Below are 25,966 nucleotides of genomic sequence, written 5' to 3'. Positions count from 1 at the left end.
AGGAGTTATGAACACTCCACCACATCCCTACACCCCAAAACCAAACATCTCCCTTTTGACTTGACAAGGTATTCCTGCAGGCAGACCCTTGGTCCTTCCGCAACGCCTTAATAACACAAAAGAGACTCCCCAGTGACCAACCTCGTCTTGTTAAAATGATGACGTCACTGCAGGTATAACAGAGGAGTACACTCCCATTTGGCGATTTCCTCAAGGGCACCCAGAATAATCGGACACCTTATTGGAGGAAGGGATCAACCCAAGCAGGTAAGAAGTTTCAGACGATTTAAATTACAATAACTTGGATTACGGAAATATATCAACAGTCGTATACAATTTAAGTATTATAAAATCAGATTGTCTAATTTTCTCTCATCCACTCGATTTCGCCGTCGTTTTCCTTATCCCTTTCCTTCGTCTCTCTCTCTCCCACCTCATTTCCAAAATGTTCAGTTTTCTCCCTAATTTCTTGTCACTACTTCTTCCCCTCTTCCACCTTTCCTCTCTTCACTATAATCCTTCTCCCTCCCCCCCCCTTCCCCAGTCATGTCGTATCAGACAGAAGTGATCAGCTCTCAGCCCCAGGTCACTGTCACAAGCTACACCATCTCCTCCAGCACTGCCGAATGGAGCTCCAATGTGTGTGACTGCTGTGACGACTGCGGTATCTGTAAGTTTGTATATGCGTGTGTGTGTGTGTGTGTGTGTGTGTGTACGTGTGTGTGCGTGTGTAGTAATTTTACTGTCAACCTTGATATATTGGTTGCTATCAGGATGTGAAGTTTATTTCCGCAAATTATACAAAAAGTACATCTCAACAACATTACCGACCCTCCCTTTTTGCTGTGTTAGAGACGCACTTAGTCCCTGCTGTCAGTTGTTTCATGCTATCATACCAAATAAACAGGCCAGCATAATAACCTAGAGCAATCAATGATTCCATTTACATTTAGTCATTTAGCAGACGCTCTTATCCAGAGCGACTTACAGTAAGTACAGGGACATTCCCCCAAGGCAAGTAGGGTGAAGTGCCTTGCCCAAGGACACAACGTAATTTCGCACGGCCGGAATCGAACCGGCAACCTTCTGCTTACAAGCCTGATTCCCTAACCGCTCAGCCACCTGACTCCCTGTGATATGCTGATACGTCTCTCTCCTGCACAGGCATCTGTGGGACATTCATTCCCTGCATCCTGGCCTGTAAGGTGTCTCAGGACCACGGAGACAGCTGCTGCCTGCCCTTCCTCCCTGGAGCCATGATAGCCCTGAGGACCAGCATCCGCAGCAAACACCACATCTCCGTAAGTCATGTCCCCCTTAGCAGTCCCGGCCGTAAGAGAGTAAGGGAGTCAGGTGGCTGAGCGGTGAGAGAATCGGGCTAGTAATCCGAAGGTTGCCAGTTCGATTCCCGGTCATGCCAACTGACGTTGTGTCCTTGGGCAAGGCACTTCACCCTACTTGCCTCGGGGGAATGTCCCTGTACTTACTGTAAGTCGCTCTGGATAAGAGCGTCTGCTAAATGACTAAATGTAAATGTAAGGTTTGGGTCACAGCAGATGGGGGAAACCCTCACTTAACATAGTCAGCGACATTGTGATTGTGATTGGTGAGTTTATGAGCGTGGGACCAGTTTCACTACTTGTAGATTGTGATGCATGAGAGGGAGACCACTTATGCTGCGGTCAAAAGTCAAATAAGGAATTGTCTAATCAGCTGCAACCGTCACGTGCTGATCCCCAGGGTTCCGTGTGTGATGATTGGGTCGTCATGTCCTGCCTGCCTCTCTGTGGACTCTGTCAAATGGCTCGAGAGCAGAAGTCTAGAGGATGATTGGTCAGAGGCCTGGGACAGGATGGGATTTAGAGACCGTCAAGCATCCATTGGAGGCGGAGGAACACCATGTGTCTCATGGCACTTGTGGTCTGGTCTGGTCTGTCTGTGAGGGGAAATTCTGGGTAAAGTTGCACATCCGCAAAACAAGACCACATGCAGACAGTGTTGTTTCATCATAGGCCGATAAAACCCCTAATAATATGTAATACATGGAAAATATACAAATGTATTAAGTGAGACGAGGAGAAATTGCAAGTTTGAAGAACAAATACGTATGTGTGTAATTATCAGTAGGAAAGAAACCCTCATGTCTTAGTAATTTTGATGACTACAGTAATCACATGTTTATTGTTAACTAAACCATGTCACATTGAGACAATATAGGTTTACATGAAATGTAATTAAATAAATGTTCTTTGGTGAAAATGCGATGATAGTTGTCATTCAAATCCAACTCCTTTTCTTATACATTGAGTTTCAGTTTTACATGCTATTCACTGATAGTGAAACGGTTCCCTCTCCTGTGTTCCCTCTCCTGTGATTATTGCATGTTAGTTGCCCATCTTCCTCTTTTTATTACTGCAAAACCTTGTTTGCCACGGACAAGGAAAGAGACGATCTTCAAGATTATGTTGGAAAGGACAGACAAAAGGAGACAACTTGAGGTATGTCTCCTAGGCAAATTTTCCTTCAGAAACATAAATTATCTTTAGATCTTTATGGACAAACACTTTTTTTCTAGGTCAATTAACACTTGAACTGATCATAAAATGGATCATGACTAGAGATTCACATAAACACAAATACATACAAGTACATAAGGAAACATGAAATATCGTATTTGAAACAGCTTTCCTGAGGCGATTAGACATTAATCTCATAGAGGATTGGCTATCAACTGTTTATTTGTGGTCAATTGGCGAACAGTAACAAAATATGTAAAAAAGGTGTTACATAATTGTAAGATGCTGTGCTGACTAGTCATTGAAAATATTATTGAGTTTAATACCTACACTTTTTACTTTCTCTCTCAGAAGACATTGCCACTGTCTACTGCTCATCAGCTCAGGAGAGACATAAAAAGCAACAAAGTCATTATTATTGCAAAGGCTGCGCAAACACAATATCTCTGGGTTCAAGACACGAATGAAGTTCATTCATGAATGAATGAAGTTTTTTTTTGTTGCTTTTAGCACATGATTTTCTTGACCACGATTTAACTGTTTGTCACTCAACCAAGATGAAGCGTTCTACAAGCCAGATGATTGCATTAGTGGGAGTTGTACTTTCCCTTGTGCAGTTTACACTGTCTTATAGTTACAGAAATTGCATTGAGGACCCAAACTCATCCTATCAAAACTTCAGTTGCACCCGACGCGGGGCGAGGAACATCTTAAAGGACATTGTAGTTGACCTTCCCCCCTCTGCCACCACACTAACAATCTCCTTCAACAAATTTAAAGACATACCTGACAAAACCTTTGCTCACCTTCCTGACCTCACAACCCTCAGGATAAACTTCAACCACCAATTAAGGACCATTGGCAAGCAGGCCTTTCATAACCTGGATCATCTTAAAAGCCTTAACCTATCCTGTAACAATCTGTCACTGCTCAACAGTTTAGTGTTTCAAAATCTTTCTAGTCTTACTTTCCTCTCTCTGTCCAATAACACGCTAAAGGGGCTTAAAAAAAAACTATTCTCTCCAGTGACCAATTTGGACACACTAATATTACGGCAAAACCTCTTGTCTAATTTCTCAGAAGTGGCTGAATCTGTGACTCCCCTGCAGAAATTAAAGAAACTTGACCTGTGCTGTAATAAACTAACGTCTATAAGGCATTCTACAGTCACGAGTTTACCCAAGAGCCTCACAGCCCTATATCTCTGTAGAAACCAACTATACACATTATCTTGTGCAAAGACATTCCTTGGAAACATCAACCTGTTGGATCTTTCCTATAATGAACATCTCCCTTCTACGGCTTTCAAAAATGTGGATCTGAGGCATATTAATTATCTGCGTTTACGTTCAACTAATGTCACAATTCTTTACCTGTTTAAAGTCAGTAATGTCAGAGCAACTCAAATAGACTTTTCTGGTATGGGATTGAGCAACAATTCACAGCTGGAGGAATTCTGTAAGCTGTTAAGAAGTAAGGTCAAACATGTCAAAAAGATGATGCTTGGAAACAATGGGATCAGGACTTTGTGGGAAAACACATTGTCCAGCTGTCCACCAATTACCGTTACCTTAGACCTTTCCCGTAACTTCCTAAGGAATATAAGCTGTCTTCAATTTCTTAAAGGACAGGATCAAATACAGAGCTTCAGTGTTGAACATAACCATCTCACTACCCTAGTGTCGTGCATACAAATGCTCCCTTCTTTAAAAAATATGACAGAAATAAGCTATCGATACAATCGCATACTGAACGTAGATGACTTTGCTTTTGACCAAACCCCAAATATCAAGACTTTAGAGCTCAACATAAACACAATTGCCTATCTTGGCCGTAAGGCTCTAAAGGGGCTGAAAAACCTTAAAACACTTCGTTTGGACAACAACCTCTTAACAGATCTGTTTAATGACACCTTTGAAGATCTGCTTAGCCTACAAACTCTGAATCTTCGTAACAACCGCATAGCTGTTATTTTTTACAGAACCTTCTTTTCCCTGACAAACCTCACAACCTTAGATCTTGGGGGGAACAAAATCAGTCACTTTGAGAAGTCGGCCCTAGAAGGACTCAAAAGTCTCAAAAAACTCTACCTGGATGGCAATAATTTAAATCAGATAGACAGCACTCAATTCAGAGTGTTTCAAGACACACTTCAAGTGCTCGACCTACAAAGGAATCAGATTAGATACCTCTCTGAATGTGTTCGTTCTCCATTTGTGAACTTAACCAAGCTCCGGGATCTGAAACTGGATGGCCAGATGCCCTATGGAATCAACCTGTTACCTCATGCTTTCTTTCGTGGCCTGAGCTCCCTGACGTCCCTCTACCTTACTGATAATCATATCACCAACTTTGCAACAGATGCTTTCGATGATCTGACAGGCTTAAATTTCCTCACGTTGGACAACTCTTGTGCAGGGGTGGTGCAGCTGCAACCAGGCGTCTTCAAAAACCTGCGAAACTTGCGCAAGCTGATAGCTGAGAATATGGGCATCCAGAACTTTTCCAAAGAGGTTTTTGGGAATTTGACATCTTTGCAGGTCTTGCAGCTCAACCATAACGTGATGCAGACCTTAGACGTGGAAGTACTGGAGGCCCTCCCAAAGCTGCGATACCTGGACATACGTAACATCCCTTTCAGCTGTACCTGCCCCAACAATAACCTGCAGAACTGGACCCTACACAACAAGCAAGTTCAGCTAGTCTACCTCTACAATCTGACCTGCCCAGGAGAGACAAATATCCACTTTGTCAACTTTGACACCAAGGTTTGCTTCATTGACCTCGGGCAGTATCTCTTCATCAGCACGTACATTGTGATTATTCTAACAATGCTCATCCCTGTCCTGTACACCAAGCTGTATTGGAAAATGAAGTACAGCTACTATGTGTTCAGGTCCTGGTTTAGCGAAAGCTGGCGCCGACTAAGGGAGGAAGAGGAAGTGTATGAATATGATGCATTTATCTCTTATAACTCTGCCGATGAGTCATGGGTGCTGGAACATCTGCTGCCGAATTTGGAGGGGAACGGGTCCAATTTTAAACTGTGTCTGCATCACCGTGACTTTGAGCTGGGTCGTTATATCGTCGACAACATTGTCTCTGCTGTGTACGGCAGTCGCAAGACTATCTGTGTGGTCAGCAAGGACTTCCTTCGCAGTGAGTGGTGCTCACTAGAGATCCAGCTGGCTAGCTACAGGCTATTCCATGACCTTCGAGATGTCCTCCTCCTGGTTTTCCTCGAGCCCATCCCTGAAAGACAGCTGTCTGCCTACCACCGCATGAGAAAGGTCATGCTGAAGAAAACATACCTTCAGTGGCCTGAGCCAGACTGCAGCGACCCGGTGCAGGCCCAGGAGCTGTTCTGGAACCAGCTGAGGAGAGCCCTCAGTACTGGGAGTAGCAGGGTTGAGGAACTGGGGGAGAAGGGGAGAGAGGATAAGGATGCCACGAAACACAGTGAGAATTATGAAGAAAATGAAACCATGGATGATAAAAGACATCACTTGCTGGCTTGATGGAGCACCTGCTTTCGGTCCTTAAGGACTTGATCAGCACAGTAACAACCTAAAATGTGACCCTAAGGCATTATAGTCACAATATTAACCATTTACAAAGCTTGTAATCAATGTAATTTACTCCCTTGGCAATGATAGAAAAAGATGATGTATTTCACTCGTTTTATTACAGATGACATACATGTGCTAAGTGTGCCTGGTAATCTGAGTAATTCCAGCGGGTTCAAGAACCAAAAAAACAGACAGGCGTTGAATGCTTTAAGATTTCCTTTGAATTCACATCCATTTAAGCTCAGCGACACAAAATGCCTGACCCACCATTACTACTTAAAATGTACATGTCCTTTTCTCTCCACGACGTAAAACTGACACTTTTTTTTCTTTAACATGTTTCTATGACATTAAAACAATATTCTGATACTAAAGATAGTCATAATTGTGTTTTCAATGTCCAGGTCGACTGTTGTTTACTACATTTAACAAAGATGAAAAATACTTTGGCCTTGAAATCATTTCTGCATACTTCATCACATGAACACAAGGTGTATTGTTATTTGTAAACGATAAGTTTTGATGGTGTAAATGAATGGTGTATTCCCTCACAACATAAAATGGTTTTAGCACTGGGCACAGGTTTGTCTGTGGGTGGGTCTAGTGGATGTGGAATCAGTAGAGTCTCATTGGGGGAAAGGACCATTTTTCTGGACTGGGGAAGGCTGGCAGGAAGGCCCTGGAAGGGGACAGGCCTCTCTCCAGCATATGGGATGGGGGGTAACAGGTCATGTCAGGACAGTGGGACACGGGTGTGGGGCTGGGTGGGGGTCGGTTGAAGCGGTAGAAAGGGTGGAGCTGGCGATTCTCTAACGAATGTTGAGGTGGAGCAGATGAGGAAGAAGAGGAAGCACGTAGACGGCTCCTGTCAAGTTCAAAAGGATTTTGAAACACTTTAGGATCGCCCTCTGGTGTCCACGTAGGGTTCTGCACGGAAGACTGCCTGCTCCTGTCGTGCCACAGAGGCCCCCCACCTCTCTCTATCACTGTTCCTGTTTGGTTGGGAAAGCTCAAATCCAGGTCATACCTCCAGTTATCAAAGCAATCCTTCCTCGTTGTCTCTCTCGCTCCCCTTGTCAAGTGTTCATCCCAGGAGCGAGGAGGACAAGCTTGCCCCCCCCGCTGTGTGGCGGAGGGAGGATCAAACATGTGGTGGGGCGACGAGGCACAACATGGCAGGATGTCCATTTGAAAACTGGAGGAGGCGGGCGGTCTCAGTAACTCCCCAAAAAGATCTCCTACATGCTCCACAGTGTGGTTGGTAGCCCATGGAACTGACTGAAATCACACAAATAGGAAAGCAATGGTAAGTTCCCACAAATTATCAATCAAATTTAACACCAAAGTTTAAGTCAGAGATACTTGCACAGAGCAGGAAAGCAACAACACTGTTGAATGTGTGGGATTGATGCAGACAGATTTCATGTCGACATTTAAATCTGTTATATCCTGACAAATCGTCAGGGGCCAGGCACCCTGAATGTTCCTGCTCTCACCATGCCCTGCCCCAGCTGTGACTGTCCGTCCATCTGTGACTGAGGTGGAGAGACCCTGAGGGGACACAGCTGTTTCCTCCTCCTTTTGAGACCTGGTGGTCTCTGTGGCTCCAGAATGGAAGACTGCTCCATGCCTGTCTCTGTGGAACCAGACTGACCTGTAGGGTTAGCAGAACACATAGAATATATATTTTTGTTTTAAGCAGTAGTAGCAGCAGTGGTACTACAGTAATTTGTAGTTAAACTACTAATAGCAGTAGTCAGGCAGGGAGTTAATGTGTTTTGGGAGTGGCTTTGAAGGGTAGGGATATTTTGGTTTGAAAAATTGCTAGGCTCGCAAAACGTACCTACCCTGCCTTTATTATCCAGTATATCATACACACATTTGATAATTGGGCCAGTGCCTCACCTGCTGGTTGGGTCCCACTGACCCGATCAACAGCAGGGGGTCTGCTGCTCAGGCCCTGGGGCGCCCGGACGGGCCTGGTACCGAAGCTGAGACGCCGCTGCACCTTGAGGAGGTTCTCCTGGAGCTGGGGGCCATGCCTGTCCCTGAGGGCCTGCAGAAGAACCTCCCTGCTCTCCACCAGCAGGTGTCTCCGACTGAGAAGGGGCAGCTCCAGAGACCTGCAGAGACGAGCCGCCACCGCACTCACAGGGTTGGGCCTGCGCGCTTCATCTGTCTGCCGGGGCTCTGAGCTCGCACTGACCCGTTTGTTTAAGGAGGCCTGGGCTAGCTGGGGGCTGGGGCTGTCTGACTGTGTGCAAGGCTGTAGATATCCAATGTTTTGAGGGGTCTCCTTCTGACTGAGGGCATTCACTTGTGTGTCCTTGAGCCTTGAGTTTTCCTTCTGCCCTTTGAGGGGCAGTAGATATTTGCCAACTGTTTCAGGAACCACGTGCCTTCCCTCTTTGCTTTCAACTGCCGGTATGTGGAAGGGGCTGTCTGTTGATGAGAGTAGAGCAATGTCGCAGTCTGATGATGTCACAGTGCCCCGTTGTCTCTGACCTGGAGTGATCCCGGATCCATAGCTGTTAGAACGGCTGGCTAAATTCCCCTCCTCTTCTACAGAAACCTGAATACATGCATTATTGTTTTGTACAATTCCATGTGCATCCCCACTTGAGCAAGCTGTGATGTCCAATGTAGATTTGCAGTTGCTCCGGACTTTTGTACTAGTTGTGGCTCTTTCGGCCTTCCTGTTATCTGAAGCTTTGTCGGTTTTGCAAACACCAACTTCCTCCGTGTTGCAAACTGACCCAGGAGAGATGGGGAAAATGGGAGAGTTCAGAGCAAGGGGTAGGGGCGCGATGTGGTTCTTCTTCCCTCCCCAACGCCGCCCCGTTTCCAGCTTCCTCTGTTCACCCAGCAGGCGCTCGATGTCTATGGACTTCACCTCATGGTTGAACAGCCCGTGGTGCCCTGTGAGACGGCTGTCTGTGATGATGCTAGGCTCCTGTGCGGAGGGGAAGACTCGGGCAAACAGCGCGTCTTTGCGTGAAGGAGGGCAAGTGATGCTTTGACAGCAGCCATGACAGTGATCCCTCTCTTTATGGTTTTGGTGAAGACGGTGGTGTTGCGATATTATCTTTGACCCTTCTCCCTCGCATCCTCGTACATGGTTCCTTTCCTTGCGTGTTTTCAGTCGTTTGGCTTTGTGCTTTTGGCTGTGTTTGGCTTCTGTGTTTTTATCGTGGAGTGTGCAACATGTGTATTTTGAGGTGTGTCTCATAATTGGGCTGCAGCTTTTTCCTGAAGTCTTCTGGTGCTTTCTGAAGATATGAAATATATTCTGCTTGTCAGTTAAGACTTTCCCATGTGAGTGGCTCATCATTAGGTGGATGACAACTGGCATAAGAGAGATGGAAGAAATAGCACAGCATTAACAACAATTTGCTTGAATAATTTGTAGTTATTCTTGGGAATTACATTTATAAGCGGATATACATACAGCACAGCAATCAAGATACTGTAGCTTGCTTCCTTACTATAGCCTACTTCCAGAAAATAGATTTTCAGAGGAGATAGAAAGCATGGTAAAATGATACCAGTATTTTTTCACACTTAAAATAAGCAGCTAGCTAGCGGTTGGATCGATCTCAATGTCCGATGTGGTGGTAGCTTAGCATTATGCTAGAAACACTACTGTTCTTCTATAGGCGCTAGCCTAGTGTACAGTATGTCGCTTTGGATAAAAGCGTCTGCTAAATGAATCAAATTTAAATTATTTAAATGATACTTGTACAGTTAGTTCACTGAACTGTAGCCTAACTTCTTACTCACGGTCATTTGACTAGTTGCTGTGGTCTCTTTATTCAATATCTGTCAACTAGCTAGCCTAATTAACTCAATTGGCGCAGGTGCAAAACAATTTTCTACAGTACTGTAAGTAGACTAGCCAATATTACACACGCCGCAAGTAGGCTACAGAACAGTAGAGTAGGGCGTAGTCCAGTAGCTCGTTGATGAAAATATCAAAATATTCAAGTAACTATTTCGTTACATGTTGTTTCTGAATTCTCCTTACATTATACGGATATAATTGACGTTGCTAGCTATAGATGACAAGCAAAAATGAAACGATACAATGAACGAAGTCCTGGAGTCGTGCAATACAATGAAACATTGATTTTCGTTTGAATTGTCGGTTGCGGGGCAACATTTAGTTCGCTCTCTTCCTAGCAACCTTGGTTGATCAACTGGAGCCAGAAGAGGGATAAGCGTGCGTTGTTTTGGCATACTATTAGACCACTACATTCATTTGACTGATTATTTAAATGCAAACATTAAAAGGGGGTTTAGTCTGTCAAAAATCACTCAACATCTGTAAATGCTAGTTCAGTAATGTCATACACTCAGTTCCCCAAAAGTCCGTTTATTCCAGCGTGCATCTCTTAAATTTGGTAGGGGATTCATAACATAATCATTAGGCCAGTTTCCTCTCATGAAAGGTCATTAAAGATGATTCCCATGCATGCCTGCGACACAGTGTTAATGGTGGGGCACCAGCAGACAGCAGACTCGTGAGCCGCGTGTTTTAGTACCGCCCTTTCAGCTCGGCAGTCTATGAATGGACGACTCCAAGACAGACCTCTACGATATTTATGTAGCTATCAGATTATTTAAACTGGTCGGTCCTATTGTATTGCACATACACATCAATTAACTTGATTAATGACTTGTATATACAGACAGAACATTGTTTAAAGGGAAACTTTCGTCAGTAGACATAAGCTACATTTTTATCGAACTGGCCAACTCCCCCACTTTGGTTAATGGTACATTCGGCTCTGACATGATTTTCTACTTTCAGGAACTACAGAAAAATAAACCAAGCTCGACAAGGTAGTGCATTCATTTACTTGTTTTGAAACAAATTAAACCGTTTATTAGTTATGGTTGTTTCACCCATGCATCCAACGGCTAGTGCACGTCTTAAGTTTGCATTTTGCATTGTCAGGCTACTCGATAAAGCCGTGCAGTTCTACTGGCATCCTCACATGGCAAAGGGTGGTTAGCTTGATCGCTAGCTAGCTAGCTAGCTAGCTCTCAATGCCACAATCCACAACGTTAGGTTAACTGTCCAGTTTCCTTGCATTTACCAGTGCTTCTCATGTATAAAGCCCATGGATGATTTACGTAGTCCATTAACTACTACACTACGTAAACCACGATGTGCACATAGCCGGGCAAACACGGCTATCTTTGTTTTCCTTTTCAGTAACCAAAGATGAGCGCAGGAGAATGTAACCCCGCCGCCACACCCACCTCTTGTGTGGACGTTCAAGGAGATGGACGATGGATGTCTTTGGTGTGTTGTCTATCTGGTCTTAAGATGCGTCTTAACAATATTATCTAAAGTAGTCCCTTATCACAGCTCAGGTCATCGACTCAATTATCTACAATTTCATATATGATATGACATTTTGTTTTTTGTATCTGAATTCCTTGCAATAGACAATATGACTAATGTAATTGGTTATTTGAATCAAGTAATCGTCCATTTTCACAATTTTTACCTGGATGTAGAGAGCATGCTTTAACAAACACTGGTACTTGTTTGTAAACTCGCATGCACAATACTGTAGATATTGATTTTAATATGCTGATGGTTGCAAATGCCAGTTTTTAGAAGTATTAACACACCTGTCCTGCCTCGTTTCATGTTCATAGCACAATCGCTTTGTTTCGGACAGCAAGGGCAAGGAACCCGACGTCCTGTTTGTTGGGGACTCTCTTGTACAGCTCTTGCACCAATTTGAGGTAAGATACAGTACATGTTCATTGACTGTATTCATATTTTCAGTCTAAACCTCGTTCCCAGGTCACTCATCTACATTTCAAATCAAAGGGCTCCCACTCCAATATGGTTAAAAAATGTGGGCTCTATTTGTGTGTGGAAAAATGCCAGACCCAATACATTTGTGCAAACTGTGAGGTTGTCTTTTGATGTTTTAATACATGTAGTCTAATATTAATTACTATTTATCCATATATCGGGTTCAAATGATTTGAAACTATACCCTGTGTCCTTGTTTTTGTCAGGTGTGGAGAAAGCTATTTTCCCCCCTCCACACTCTAAACTTTGGTGTAGGCGGTGATGCCACACAGCATGTCTTATGGAGGCTGGGCAATGGAGAGTTGGACCACATCAGCCCAAAGGTATGCATAGGGGTGACCACCTCAATTTAGCATATCCCTAAACCAAAAAACATTGTATTCATTAATCCACATGCTTTGTAATCAAGGACTATTTTCATTTTAGTAATGAAATTGCCAGCTTTACTACCGTGGTGTTCTTTGCTCTTTATTCGTAGGTTGTGGTTCTGTGGGTGGGCACCAACAACCATGGCCACACCGCAGAACAGGCCTGTGGAGGCATCATGGCTATTGTCCAGCTTATCAAGAACAAGCTGCCTAATGCCCACACCCTCGTTCTGGTAGGTTTGTGACCCTGCTGTCTGTCTTGTCCTTTTGTTCTGTGGATGTTGTGAGCTCGGATGGTTTTCAGATTGTGGTTGCTATTCATCAAATATTAAAATTGACAGTTTGTTCTTAGCTGTCCGATACTGTCTGCCCTCGGTATTCACGTCCTGTCTGTTAGTCTAATCTTTCATTGTCACCCACAGGGATTGCTACCCAGGGGTCAGTTGTCCAACCCTCTGCGAGAGAAGAACAGCCTGGTTAACCAGCTAGTCCAGGAGGGTGTGTCTTCACTCCCCCACGCCTCCTTTCTCAACGTGGACCCCGGCTTTGTGCTGTCAGACGGAAGCATCTCCCACCAGGATATGTACGATTACCTCCACCTCACGCCCAAGGCCTACCACGCTGTGTGTACGCCCCTACATGCACACGTCAAGACCCTGCTGGAGAAACCGGCTGAGAACTGAGGACCCCCCGCCTTACACTGATACCCACTTTCCAGAACATACACACTACTGTAGTCTCCCCCCTTTCCTTCCCCCTGCCCTTCAGTCCTGAGGAATGTGATGGTGTACAGTTTTTGGTCCCAGCAACACACTGTAAGATCAATATTCCTTGTTTTAACTCAATCAACAAGGCCATGGGTGTTTCCAGAGATTAGTGCTGTGCTGATTAGTGCTGAGCTGTACCAAAAAATGCCTCCTGGGCCAGGCTTGTTCACCACTGTGCTGCTCTTCATGGGACCATTACTTTCGATCAAATTGTAGAAGCTCTGAAATAAGCTCCTATTGTTTTGCTTGTCAGCAACAGCTGAAGTTTTTTTCTTATCTTCTTAGGTTACTGGTAGAATATATTAGAATTTGTCAAAAAAATTATGATCTCATCGCTATCCCATAAAATAGTTTTATTCCATTATATCCACATTTCTTGTATATTATCTCTCTTTTTCTCCCTGTTTTGGACTTCTGTCAGGTTTGTTAAGTAAATGTTCTTTTTGGTTAAGGCAGAGACTGAAAGCCAAAAGGATGCCACAATGTCATTGAATAGGGCAATGCTTCACTCTTCTGACAGTGATTATACTTGTCTCGTACTTGTTTATGCTTTTTCCGCCGTTTGTATCGAACCTTGCCATTTGTTTTGATTCTGTTTGCAATCTGGGACGAACATGTCTGTACAAGATTGTGTTAACAGTATGTTGCTTCATGAAGTGAAAAGGTATGATTTTTTGTGTGTTACATTTCCCTGTAAGACTGTATGTTAAGTGCTTCTGTGGGCCTATCAGGGCCCATCTTGCTTGATAAGCAAAGTGTTGCCTCATTTCAACAACAGTTGTGGAGTAGAGCTATGTCTGTGATGGCAAAACATTAAAATGATCTGAAAGTTTAGCACGTGTGGAAGGCACTTTTTTGGGTTTCTTGTTCATGTGTGGTCTGGTGGCCTAATTTTGTTTTGTGGATGTTAGAGATGGGAGAGGAGATATATTGTGTTTGTCTCCTTATCACTATTTAATTTAGTTTTGCATGGTTGCCCACTTCTGCCAAAGCACTGCAGCAGAGAAAAGAACACGGTTGAAGACCTCTATTCAAAATAGATTGATGTTCATTGCTGAATAAGCTGATTATCATCTTCTGCAGAAATATCTCATGAAAGATAAGATGTCTCTTTTAATGATGACCAATTCGTATCAAAATTGTTTACTGCTGGATTTGTTATTTGGGTTTGTGAGTTTGGGAAATGTGAATATCAAGCCATAATAGTTCAAATCTAATACTAAAAAGCTTGTATAGGTTTAGTAGGCCTACTCCTCAGTGCCTTGAATTAGAAGCAAAACTGTAATAGTTGCAAGGCATGTCCTTGTGATTCTTTGGTGAGCAAAACCTTGGGAATGCAGTGAATTAAACTTTATAACAGAAGAGCTAAAAAAATGCATAATTTTGCCAGGGAGAGACTTATCCATAGGGTAGCTACACGACTTCAGTGTGTTCAGTTCCCTCAAACCTGTGGGTTCAGCATGAGCAAGAACGCAACCACTATAAGAAGCGTAAAAAGCTTATGGCATCAGTACTGGTGTCAGCACATCTAAAATATCTACAAAGAGTATGTTTTTTTGCTCATAAGCACGTTAGCTTGTTTAGGTGACGAGGTATTGTATATCTCCCCGCAGGGACCTCGGTACGGTTTGTTGTCAGTTTCTGTCATTAGGTAGTATCTGCTTACAGCTTTAAAAACTTCTCTTCTTGGGGGATCAAAAGACCTAAGCGTGCTTTCTTTCTATGAAAGACGATGTGGACTGTGCACCTTGTTTAGTAGGATTGTATTGCATGGAGGTGAGGAGTTTAAATCAATCTTAGCATAACCGTGTAGACAGCTCTCTCAGAGCAGGTGGGAATTGTCTTTACTCAAAGTTGTCCTGAGGGCAGAAACGTTCCCACCTGCTCCGTGCGAGCAGAAACCCTACGATCCGTAACTGGAAACTCATCAATTAAACTCAAATATGATGTCCTTCCGCTGAAGAATGTTCTGTGATAGTGCTTGCTGATAGTCTGCTTTCATCGCTTGAGCGGAGAATAGCATAACATGATTTTCTATCAGATCTGCAATGTCTTATCCCATATCAGTTTTTTGCCATGTTGGGTCATTGTCATAAAGGGCCCACATCCGTGCATCTTCCAAGCATCACTCAACAGTAGTATGAAACGTTGTGTTGGCATGTGTCCAGTCTTAAATGCCCTGAGTCAGTGCACGCATTAAGACTGTGCAGGTGTGAATGTGTGAGGGCTTGTTTCAGTTTACAGTATTGGCCAGACAAACAGGAGACAGAAAGGACAGCTAACGGTTGGTTTCATCCTGTGAATCAACATGTCCAGCAGAAACCTTCATAAGGGACTGAACGAATTACTTATTTCATCCAGTAGCCTAGGTTCTGCAGGGTTTATAAACACAGGGAGCAAGTGGAACATTGTCTCTGCACGCACGGATTCATTATGTTTTCTCCAGTGTTACTGTTCTTTTTTGTATTTGTTATTTTCGCTGATGGAGGTCAAGGTATCGAATATTTGTTTTGCTCAAGAGTTATTAACGTATTTTTTTATATATTGTTTTTTATTATGGTTTAGGTATATAATTATCCTAATTTCACTGTCACTATTAACTATGTTTAAGTAAGCATACGTTTAAATGTCTGTTCCCCTTTGATATCATTGTCGAAATAAATGTTTTTGATTTGTTAAGGTGGAACCACACTGGAGGACCCACAGAGGGACAATCTGGAGACGGTCCAAACAAAAGACAGTAAGGAAATGACATGTAATACCAGCGTTGGCGTATGTAGTTGATACCAGGGTAGCTGGAGTAGGTTATCTTGCCTGAGGTTGAGATTGTTGTGTGCAGCCGCTACTGAGGTAGAGTTCCGGAGACCCGTGAAGCAGAACGGTTCTTCTGGAGAGCCAAGTCGTCGGTGTGACTATGACAGTAAGTGACACGAAGGCCAGGAACATCCTCCAACAACGGATCGAGATTTAATTTGGTAAATTATTCCTTATTTTGTGTTCTCAATGTGACCCAGGACTGACAGGAGCGAAAGTTATCGCAAGTTTATTTTGCAAGGAACATGTCAAATCCTACAAGCCCAGAATGAACTGTGAGTAACCATGGTCTTGGAGAACTATATTTGATATTTCAACATGTTAATGTTGTATATACATTCAAAATGAATTGAAATAAATTAATATTTCAATTTTAAAGAGGTGAATTCAAAACCAACAAATTCGGTGATGTTCAAATTTCAATATTAAGTAGGCCTAGGCCTATTCAATGCCTTTCAAAATTCAAAACATGATGTCACTGATTTGCTTCCATAGATCTGTGGACTGCCGTAAAACGAAACTAATATTATAATGTTTCATGGTCTTACAATCTCCAAAATGTTTGTTTAAGCAAATTATATAGCTTTCCTAAAAGCGTCCATTTGTAATCCTGTGTTCGGCTTCTTCTCTCGGGCTTCCCATAATCACAAAGTTGCTGAAAAGTGCCGGAGGAATGGATTCCAGAATCTGAAGACCTGTCGAAGAAAGTTGAAGAAACAAAAGAAAGACCAGGGCAAATCCACCACACCCATTTAAGGAAATTCACTTTCATAAACCATGCCTCCGTAATTTTTTTGTATCATATATTCCATTCAAAAGGAGCATGTCCCATTTACAAATATACAGCATATATTCCATATTAATGCTAGGTGTATTACCACATACTTGCATAAATACGTACTTGTTTGTAATAAACTTGAAATTAAAATAAATCATCTTTGCGATTCAGATGTCTTTGGTTTGTCCTGAGGGGCAGCATATGCTATGGAAAAAATATATTTTCACAGTTTGACCACGGGGAATGTAACCAATATTGCACCCTGACCTAGACTACTGGTAAAAATAAATAAACTTTGAGACACAAAACTTTATTTAAGAAAATAAATCACAGAAGGGAAATATAAACTATCTTTCACAAGAAATAAAACGTGATATGTACATAATCACCAAGTTTTTGTTAACTGTTAATGCATGTATTTTGTAGAAGTAGCCTAGAACGGCGAAAATAAAATATTTTAATTAGATTGGTAGCCTAGATTCATTTGACGTAGACACAAAATTATTGATGGATCGTACATTAAACTTACATTAAAATGTATGTTGCTGAATATAAAACAAAGACCGAGACAGGCCCCTTTAACCCGTGATGGCATCACTTTAGGATTTGTGCACAGAGAGTATAATAGAACACTTTAGTTTGCACATATTTCTTTCTATTTCACCTCACACTCTGCTCCCCTGCCTTTTGTTCTCTTGCCTACAAACATTCCCAAAGGATGGGTCTAAGCCATATGAACAAAACTACACCATCTTTTGTTTTGTTGGTTTGTGATTTTGGCTCAGTTATGACTATATTGAAAATGCCAATCCAGTCTTTTACAGATCAGTGGAAGAGAAGTTAAGGGAGGAGAGTGGATAGAGGGAGGAGGGGGAGGTCTATCAAACAAAGTGGTCTTGGTATTGGAATTGTTTCTCCCTGTTTCTACTGAGGGTCTCAGTGGGACCACAGGTCATTGACCACAGGGACGAAGAGAGCGACCAGAACCATCAGCATCAAACCAGCACTGGAGTGGACTGGGAGGACAGAATTTCCTGAGAGGGAGACCAGGCAGAGGAGAAAGGAGGGAGAGGGTGGAGAATGTTTTACTTTCGAAAATGATTCTGTGTCATCCTTTGACAAGTACAACCAATGAAACAGATAAAACGTTTTTTTTTTTTTTTTTTTACAAATAACTCTTAAGACTACATACAGTTAACATCCAAAACCACAGACATTACAATCAGTAGGATTTAATTTCCATTGACCCCCCTCCACCCACTTACCAGTGATGTTTAATTTGTGAATCTTGGACATGGTGATGTTGGTCACGGAGTTGATGGCATTGCACGTGTATTGCCCTGCATTTTCAGTCAGGACTGTTACATCCAGTATAGGGTTGTTCTTCGACAATGACTTCTGGTTGAACAACCAATCATATTGGCTGGTTGGCCAGGAGTCGGCCGAGCACTTCAGAGTGACTTTGACGCTTGAGCCAATCACAGCAGAGTCAGGCCCACTGATCGATATATCCAGAGGGCCATCTGTGCAGAAAGGGATTATAGAAGAGTTACGTTACACTGACCTGGACACCTGATGGTCTGGATTCACATGGTCAGGTTAGCTACTACAGGCAGGTGTGTGCATGCATGGAAGCATCCAAAATAAAGAGGACATAAAGGGAGTCAGGTGGCTGAGCCGGTTCGATTCCCAGCTGTGCAAAATAATGTTGTGGTGAAGTGCAAGGCACTTCACCCTACTTGCCTTGGGGGAATGTCCCTGTACTTACTGTAAATGTACCATAAATGTCTGCCAAAATTACTAAATGTAAATTAACGTAACCGTAACAGGGCACTGTAGAAGGCTCAAGGCCAATATGCTTAATACATTCCTCCGTCATAATGAATGAATATCATTGAATTATGCTGTTTGGTCATGCTTAAAGTGTAGGGATTTGGAAATAGTGAAGAGTGGATTATAACTCTATTTGCATTTATGCTAAATGCATACATGTAACTCATGGTACACAAGGCCATAAATAGTACTTACAGTTGACCTGTAGGTGGTATGGTGGACTGGTATGATTACCAGCAAGGTTGGTCGCCACACACTGATAGGTTCCATTGTCAGAGAGCGTCACAGGATTGAAGTGCAGAGTGTTGTTGAGGATGTGGAGAGATGAGTTTGTGGAGCCGTTAAGTGAGACGCTGTTCTTCATCCAGTAGAGGGCGCTGTAGGACCCGTTGACTTCACATGTAACTGTTAGTTGTTTGAGGTTTATTGGCGTTGTGTTGGGTTTGACTGTTACTGATGTGATGCCCGCTGTGGAGAGTAGGGATAGTGTCAGGCAAAGTGTCAACGCGGATCCTTCCATACAGTGACAGATTCAACGTGTTCTGATATTAATTGCTATGTAGAATCAGTGCTTGCTGAACAATACCGTAGGGAACATACTGTAGTGTGTATGTTTTCTAGCCTTCCTGCCTATAGGTCATGAAAACAAGTGAATAAAATAAATGTTTTTGAGATTATCTATGCATTCTGGATCAATTACACTTACCAATGATATATAGACCCTGAGAGGCAGTGCTGTTCTTGTTTGTGATGTTGTTGAAGGCCATACAGGTGTACTCTCCATTATTGTGTGAGGTCAGGGGGCCAGGTTTAAACTCTGAGCCAGTGGCCACCTGGGAGCCATTGAACACCCAGGTGTAGGTGCTGGGGGGCTGAGAGGAGGCTGAGCAGGTAAGGGTCACATTGGCCCCCAACTCACTGACAGTTGGTCCGTGAATCATGGGTTTCCCAGGTCCATCTGTTACATAAAATCAAATAAAAATGTATTCATATAGCACATTTCATATCAGAAAGCAACACAATGCGCCTCACAGAAGGGAGGGAGGGAGGGAGGGGGGGGGTACAGATGTGAACCCGACAACCTTCTGTCATGACCCTTGTATTGAATGAAGAGCTACCTCAAAGCACATGGCTGTTACAGTGAGACTACTGAAACACACAGGTATGGCGATACAACTTACAGTTCACGACAAGCATGTATCCAGGACTGGTGTAGTTGCTCACAGCATTACTGGCTGTGCAGGCGTAGACAGCCTGGTTTGAAAGCTGGACGGTGTTGAAGGTTACTGTCCTGTTGTCCATGGAGAAAACTGTCCAGTGATCAGGGTGGAGGTACGAGCCGTCCTTCATCCAGTGGATTGAGGGGGCTTCTCCATCCACACTGCAGGTCATTGAGAAGGACTCGTTCAGTATGGCTGGTTTTCCTCCGTCGCTTATGGTTGAGAATGTTATTGGATCTATGAGATAAAGTGAACACATTTTAGGAGTCAGGTGGCTGAGTGGTTAGGGAATGAGGCTAGTAATCAGAAGGTTGCCGGTTCGATTCCCGGCATGCAAAAATTATGTTGTGTCCTGGGCAAGGCACTTCACCCTACTTGCCTTGGGGGAATGTCCCTGTACTTACTGTAAGTCACTCTGGATAAGAGCGTCTGCTAAAATGACTAAATGTAAATATTGGTATTGCTTCATGGCACTGCTTGGTGATATATTGCTACCTAGGTAAATACATATTAGCAATTATTATGAATCTTTTTTTACCAAAAAGCCATAGAGAAAAAAAGATTCACTATTTACTTGTTAACAGGACATCATAAGAACTGTATCTAGGTTACTTGCATATTAACCGTCTAACAAATGACGCAACTAATAACTATTTAGTGGAAAGAAGCCTGAATTCTACTGTTGACATGAAATACGTCATACTCACGGATGACAGTGAGCATCTGAGAAGCAGTGCTGTTCTTGTTTGTGATGTTGTTGAAGGCCATACAGGTGTACTCTCCATTATTGTGTGAGGTCAGCGGGCCAGACTCATAGACTGAGCCAGTGGCCACCTGGGAGCCATTGAACACCCAGGTGTAGGTGCTGGGGGGCTGAGAGGAGGCTGAGCAGGTAAGGGTCACATTCACACCTGACGCGGCTAACCATGGTCCAAACAACATTGGTGTCTCTGGTCCATCTGTCAGGGAGAAACCGGTTCAGAAAATGGCAAACATCTAACAAAAACTGTTAGTCTTTTAGCAATTTGTGGGTGTAAATTGTTAGAGATTCTGGGTATTATTAAGGGAAGGACTTGATGGAGCTAAACTGTACAAAATGGTATTGTCTCCACATTGAAAAAAACTGTACTCACAGTTCACCACAAGGCTGTATGGATTGCTGGTCATGTTGCTTACTGCATTCATGGCTTGGCATTTGTAGTAACCCATATCTGACTGCTGGATTGGGTTAATGATTACTGTTTGGTTGTCCACAGCAAAGTTAGTTCTGTTGTTGGAAGACATGAGCAGGCCATCCTTCCACCAGTCGATGTGGTCGACTGGTCCTGTCACATTACAGTTCATGGTATATGACTGACCCTCAATGGGTGACTTCAGGGGTGTGTGGATCTGCACTTGTGTGATGGGTGCTGTAATGGGAGAACAAAGGAACGGTATCCATCGGTGAGCTTTTTCAACGCGACTGCAAAAGTTCAACACGTTGTGAGAGTTGAATGGTTGTTTTGGGAAAGCATGCCAAGTTTTCAAGCAAATGCTTAATGCACAATGAATGTCTTTAGCCAACCGATACGTTCGTACGGAGTAAGATTAACCACATATCTGGCATCTACTAAATGTAGCTGAAATGAGAAAATCAAGAACAATCAACAAAGTGGCACAAAATCACACTCACAGATGACAGTGAGCTTCTGAGAGGCTGTGCTGTTCTTGTTTGTGATGTTGTTGAAGGCCATACAGGTGTACTCTCCATTATTGTGTGAGGTCAGGGGGCCAGACTCATAGACTGAGCCAGTGGCTACCTGGGAGCCATTGAACACCCAGGTGTAGGTGCTGGGGGGCTGAGAGGAGGCTGAGCAGGTAAGGGTCACATTCTGGCCCGTCATGGCCAACCATGGGCCCATAACGACAGGAGTGTCTGGCCCATCTGAAACATAAAGCTGATTATTAGACAGAATCACTACGGTATTGGCCTGATGCCGGTAACAGGAGATCCATCACTATTATGATGATTCTCACGAAGACCACACAATAATCCATTCATCAGCACAATCATCAAGTAAAGTGTTCAACTTCTTTCAGACAGTCAGTAAGGACTTTCCACGTAGAAAAATTCTAAATTTATTCCATCACAACTCACGTCATTAACCATTAAAACCAATTCTGTTCTTTCATTGACTACTCACAGTTGACCATGAGCGTGTAGTTGCTGCTGTTCATTTGGCTTAGAGGGTTGGTCGCAGAACACTGATAGTGTCCATTGTCAGAGAGAAGGACGGGGCTGAATGTGAGAGTGCTGTTGTCCATGGAGAAGACCCTTATGCTGTCGGGGTAGAGAGGCAGTTGGTCCCTCATCCAGTGCACAGAGTAAACACTTCCAGTTGTTTCGCAGGTCAGGTTAAACGTTTGGTTCGCTATTGGCTGAGCTCCCAATACTTTCACCGTGGCCATGGTAACCGGTTCTGCACGGAGAGAACGGGTTAGGATCATAGGGAAATCAACTGTGTACATAAGCGAGTCGTAAAGTATATTTTAAATGGGAAGTTGTGGTCTCATCCCACTCACCAATCACAGTGAGCTTCTGAGAGGCAGTGCTGTTCTTGTTTGTGATGTTGTTGAAGGCCATACAGGTGTACTCTCCATTATTGTGTGAGGTCAGCGGGCCAGACTCATAGACTGAGCCAGTGGCCACCTGGGAGCCATTGAACACCCAGGTGTAGGTGCTGGGGGGCTGAGAGGAGGCTGAGCAGGTAAGGGTCACATTCTGGCCCGTCAAGGCTAAGGCCCTACCATTGGTAACTGGCATTTCTGGTCCAACTGTGGAAAACAATGACATTCACAGTTGGGTTTTTTTTTTTTGGTAAACCAGAAATAAAACACGGGCGATTTCAATACTTACAGTTCACCAGCAGACTGTATGGATTGCTTGTCTTGTTGCTCACTGCATTGAAGGCCTCACATGAATAGTTGCCATTGTCTGAGCGCTGGACTGAGTTGATGGTCAGTGTTTTGTTGACTACAGAGAAGTCTGTAACGCTGGCTGCAGAGATCATCTGGTTGTTCTTCATCCAGTGGATGTAGTCCGCAGGACCAGACACATTGCAACTCAGAGTAAACGACTGGTTCTGAATCGGTTGTTTGCCAGCGCTGTTCACCATAACTGCTGATATTGGCTCTGAGTAGAGAAAGAAACCACATGGCTGTTTGTTAGCTTTGTTTTCATTCGTGAATGAATTGAGATGTGGCAGGAGAGGGAAAAGCAACAAATATCCAAACAATTTCAAAATGGCTCACATGCCTCATCCTGGCTTAAAAACATCCTTACCCACAATCCTGATCATGGTCGTCACACTGGCTGACCTCCGAGTGACACTGTTTTGGGCTGAACACGTGTAATTTCCTGTTTGGGTCTGTTTGCTGTTTCCCAAAAGCAGCTGTGTGCCTCCCTGGTTTAACGACTGCCCCTCAAAGCTCCATTGATAGGTTGCATTGGGGTTGGACTGGGCGGAGCATGACAGAGTAATGTTGGAACCCACAATGTAGGCGGCCATCTTGGGGTTGGTTGCTATGGTAGGGTCACTAGGGCCATCTTGGAAGAGAAACGGTTGGCATCGTCATGGTGATCAAACAATTGAGTAAACACGAGCTAGCACGTTACCTGCACCGTCTCTCAATGATGGTTCAAGCTAGAGAACACTTTGCCAAGTGGGGTTTACACTACACACAAGGCACTTTTGGCAATATGCTCGTAAGAGTCACTGTGTCCGATCCGTAGAAACAAACCGAATACATTGAAACACACCGTCATGGTGTATCACCACACACAGCACCATGACGGGACACACGTTAACATGCATTCATCTGGAAGACTTTCAGTGCATGACAACTTACAGCTAATTTTCAGACTTATAGACTGTCTGGCCATGTCGTGACTGATGCCATTGGAGACGTTGCACCTGAACGGCCCCGTGTCATAGCGGGTTACCGTAGCGATGCTGAGAGTGGAACCGCCATTGGTCAGCAGAACCAGACTGGCATTGACCTCAGAGCTGCCATTAAGCCAGAGGTAGGAGAGGGAGGAGCCAGTGGTGACAGAGCAAGTGAAAACTGCTGTGTCATTTAGCTCCACCAGGTCTGTGGCATCGGCCCTCAGGGTGGCGTTTGTAATGGGCTCTGTGAGGAGAAGAGAGCAGAAGTCATTGTCACATATACCCACACAGGTTCCATCCTTTTTCTTGAAGAAGTAGGAATGATCTTGTCTTTCTGCTTTTTTCTGCTTTGGACAGAAACATACATTATGACCTGTTTAGGGTTGAGCTTCCGAAAAAATCTCCATAGCTCTTGATAAACATAACTACGGCAAGTGCTCGGAAAAGTACGTTATGGTCATGTGTTGTTGAATTTTGGATTAACTCCTATCCCAGGCCTACCCTTGACTTATGACTGAACAAATATGGCAAAGACAGCTTCCTTCATTTGTCAGTTGAGATGAAATACATACACAGAAGACTGTGTTTGTGCGTGTGTGTGTGAGAGAGAATTTAAGTAATAAATTAGCATGTGTGCATTTTGTTAGTGCACAACTTGACAAGATAGTCAGGAATAACTAGATTTACATAAAGATAGAGAGACGGAAACACAGACAGACAGGCAGGCAGGCAGACTGACATACACACAGACAGACATATATATAGACAGGCAGGCAGGCAGGCAATCAGAAACAAAGGCAGAAATAACGACAAACAGGCGGACAGACAGACACGTCTTACCTTGGACCGACAAAGTCCCATTCAGTTGCATGGACCCTCGTATCAAATATAGTCCTGAATCTGCCACCTGGACAGATCTTATGGACAGAGCCGAAGATGTTGAGTTGAAGGTGATCCGGCTTGCCCATGTAGGATCAACAAAGGAACCTCCGGGGTACCACTGGAGGATGTATGTTGATTCATGAAACCACATCCCTCCTGATATGGACGTCTCAGGGTACACCTGCAGTGTGACATTGCTGTTCACAGCTGCAGGATTGGGAGACGCAACTATCGTCTGACCCCTAACATCTGAGAGGATAAGGTATCATTAGGCTTTGATTGCAATAACTCTGAACTGATTTGGTTAAATAATACATTAGATAAAATATGAATATAGGTTGGTTATGTCTACTGTATATATTTAAACATGTATATTTTACTTTAAACAAACATTTTATTTACAAACAAATGTATGTATGCATGATCTTTCACCTGTTGGACATGATTGAAATTTAAAAAGTACATCAAACATAACCAATCTCATCACTGATCTCTCACCTAATGGAAAATAAATCTTTAAAAGTTTTTGTCAGTGATTCAGAATTACCTTTACTGGTGGTGAGAAAAACCAGGAGAGCACACAGCATAGGATACTCCATGTTACCTGCTGAGAAATTAACGGTATGATGTCAATACCGCAGCCACAGTCCTTTTTGAATTAGCAAATATTTGTTCAAGATCACACAGTTTATGGCTCAAAGGATTCCAATATAGCCTGCCGTCAGCACTGACACACAGCAGCACACCCTTCCACGCCCCGTTATGCCCTGGTCCACTTTTAACAGTGTTTTGGGTTGACACACTGGGGTGTGTTCGTGTTCGTTATGCTTTACTGTAAATCTGATGAGTTCTATATGCACCCTTGAAGGTGCCTACATATGGCACAACGAGTGAACTGATGAATAAGTGGCCTATTCAGAATTAAAAAGACACTGATTAACTACTGACACGTGACACAGCAATACTTTTGAAAACACAACCTTCAGCATATCTGAAATATCCTCTGCATATACAATAAATGTGTAACATTTAAATATATATATTGACATAATGAGGAATTTTCACCCTGCAATATTTCCAATATCAAACAAGTACATGAAACCTGTGTGGCTTTACACACACACACACACACACACACACACACACACACACGCACACACACACGCACACACACACGCACACACACACGCACACACACACGCACACACGCACACACACGCACACACGCACACACACACACACACACACACACACACGCACACACGCACACACGCACACACACACACACACACTTTATGTGGATGTAAGACTTTGTCATTGTTGAAAGTATCAAGTCAGAATTTAAACAGCTTGTCAGCATGGAATGTCATCATGGGTTAGGAGGTTAGGACAACTTCAATACACAGTATGATGTTTGCGGGGTTTGCAGCAACTTCAAGTAATACTATGATTTTTAT

At 43.4% G+C, this 25,966-nt stretch overlaps 4 protein-coding genes across 5 annotated transcripts; 3 read left to right on the top strand and 1 right to left on the bottom strand.

The window, feature by feature from the left end:
- The first annotated feature begins 546 nt into the window (after positions 1-546).
- On the top strand, positions 547-2,211 carry cnfn (cornifelin). The gene is made up of 3 exons (XM_067238746.1): positions 547-670; positions 1,165-1,301; positions 1,741-2,211. The coding sequence occupies exons 1-3, from the start codon at positions 547-549 to the stop codon at positions 1,828-1,830; spliced, it is 351 nt and encodes a 116-aa protein (XP_067094847.1). The 3' UTR covers positions 1,831-2,211.
- An 862-nt stretch (positions 2,212-3,073) lies between these two features.
- On the top strand, positions 3,074-6,498 carry tlr21 (toll-like receptor 21). Its single transcript, XM_067237493.1, has one exon. The coding sequence runs from the start codon at positions 3,074-3,076 to the stop codon at positions 6,032-6,034; it is 2,961 nt and encodes a 986-aa protein (XP_067093594.1). The 3' UTR covers positions 6,035-6,498.
- A 4,376-nt stretch (positions 6,499-10,874) lies between these two features.
- pafah1b3 (platelet-activating factor acetylhydrolase, isoform Ib, gamma subunit) lies at positions 10,875-13,125 on the top strand. Of its 2 annotated transcripts, none has more exons than XM_067238196.1 (6): positions 10,875-10,927; positions 11,268-11,393; positions 11,756-11,845; positions 12,128-12,244; positions 12,400-12,522; positions 12,712-13,125. In XM_067238196.1, the coding sequence occupies exons 2-6, from the start codon at positions 11,313-11,315 to the stop codon at positions 12,970-12,972; spliced, it is 672 nt and encodes a 223-aa protein (XP_067094297.1). In that variant the 5' UTR covers positions 10,875-10,927; positions 11,268-11,312; the 3' UTR covers positions 12,973-13,125. The 2 variants fall into 2 exon arrangements, with proteins under 2 accessions (XP_067094297.1, XP_067094298.1); XM_067238197.1 differs by having other exon boundaries at positions 10,904-10,927; positions 11,304-11,393; positions 12,712-13,110.
- A 3,485-nt stretch (positions 13,126-16,610) lies between these two features.
- On the bottom strand, positions 16,611-25,113 carry LOC136944906 (hemicentin-1-like). The gene is made up of 15 exons (XM_067238842.1): positions 25,057-25,113; positions 24,468-24,758; positions 23,590-23,871; positions 23,024-23,287; positions 22,598-22,873; positions 22,264-22,515; positions 21,885-22,160; positions 21,374-21,625; positions 20,835-21,110; positions 20,409-20,660; positions 19,663-19,938; positions 19,188-19,439; positions 18,677-18,949; positions 17,914-18,171; positions 16,611-17,682 (listed from the first exon to the last, which is right to left on the bottom strand). The coding sequence occupies exons 1-15, from the start codon at positions 25,106-25,108 to the stop codon at positions 17,585-17,587; spliced, it is 3,630 nt and encodes a 1,209-aa protein (XP_067094943.1). The 5' UTR covers positions 25,109-25,113; the 3' UTR covers positions 16,611-17,584.
- Between the last annotated feature and the right edge of the window lie 853 nt (positions 25,114-25,966).

Source organism: Osmerus mordax, chromosome 6 (assembly GCF_038355195.1).
Source record: "Osmerus mordax isolate fOsmMor3 chromosome 6, fOsmMor3.pri, whole genome shotgun sequence".
NCBI lineage: Eukaryota > Metazoa > Chordata > Actinopteri > Osmeriformes > Osmeridae > Osmerus > Osmerus mordax.
The sequence above is the reverse complement of the archived record's forward strand: the minus strand, read 5'-3'. Positions and strand labels throughout refer to the sequence as shown.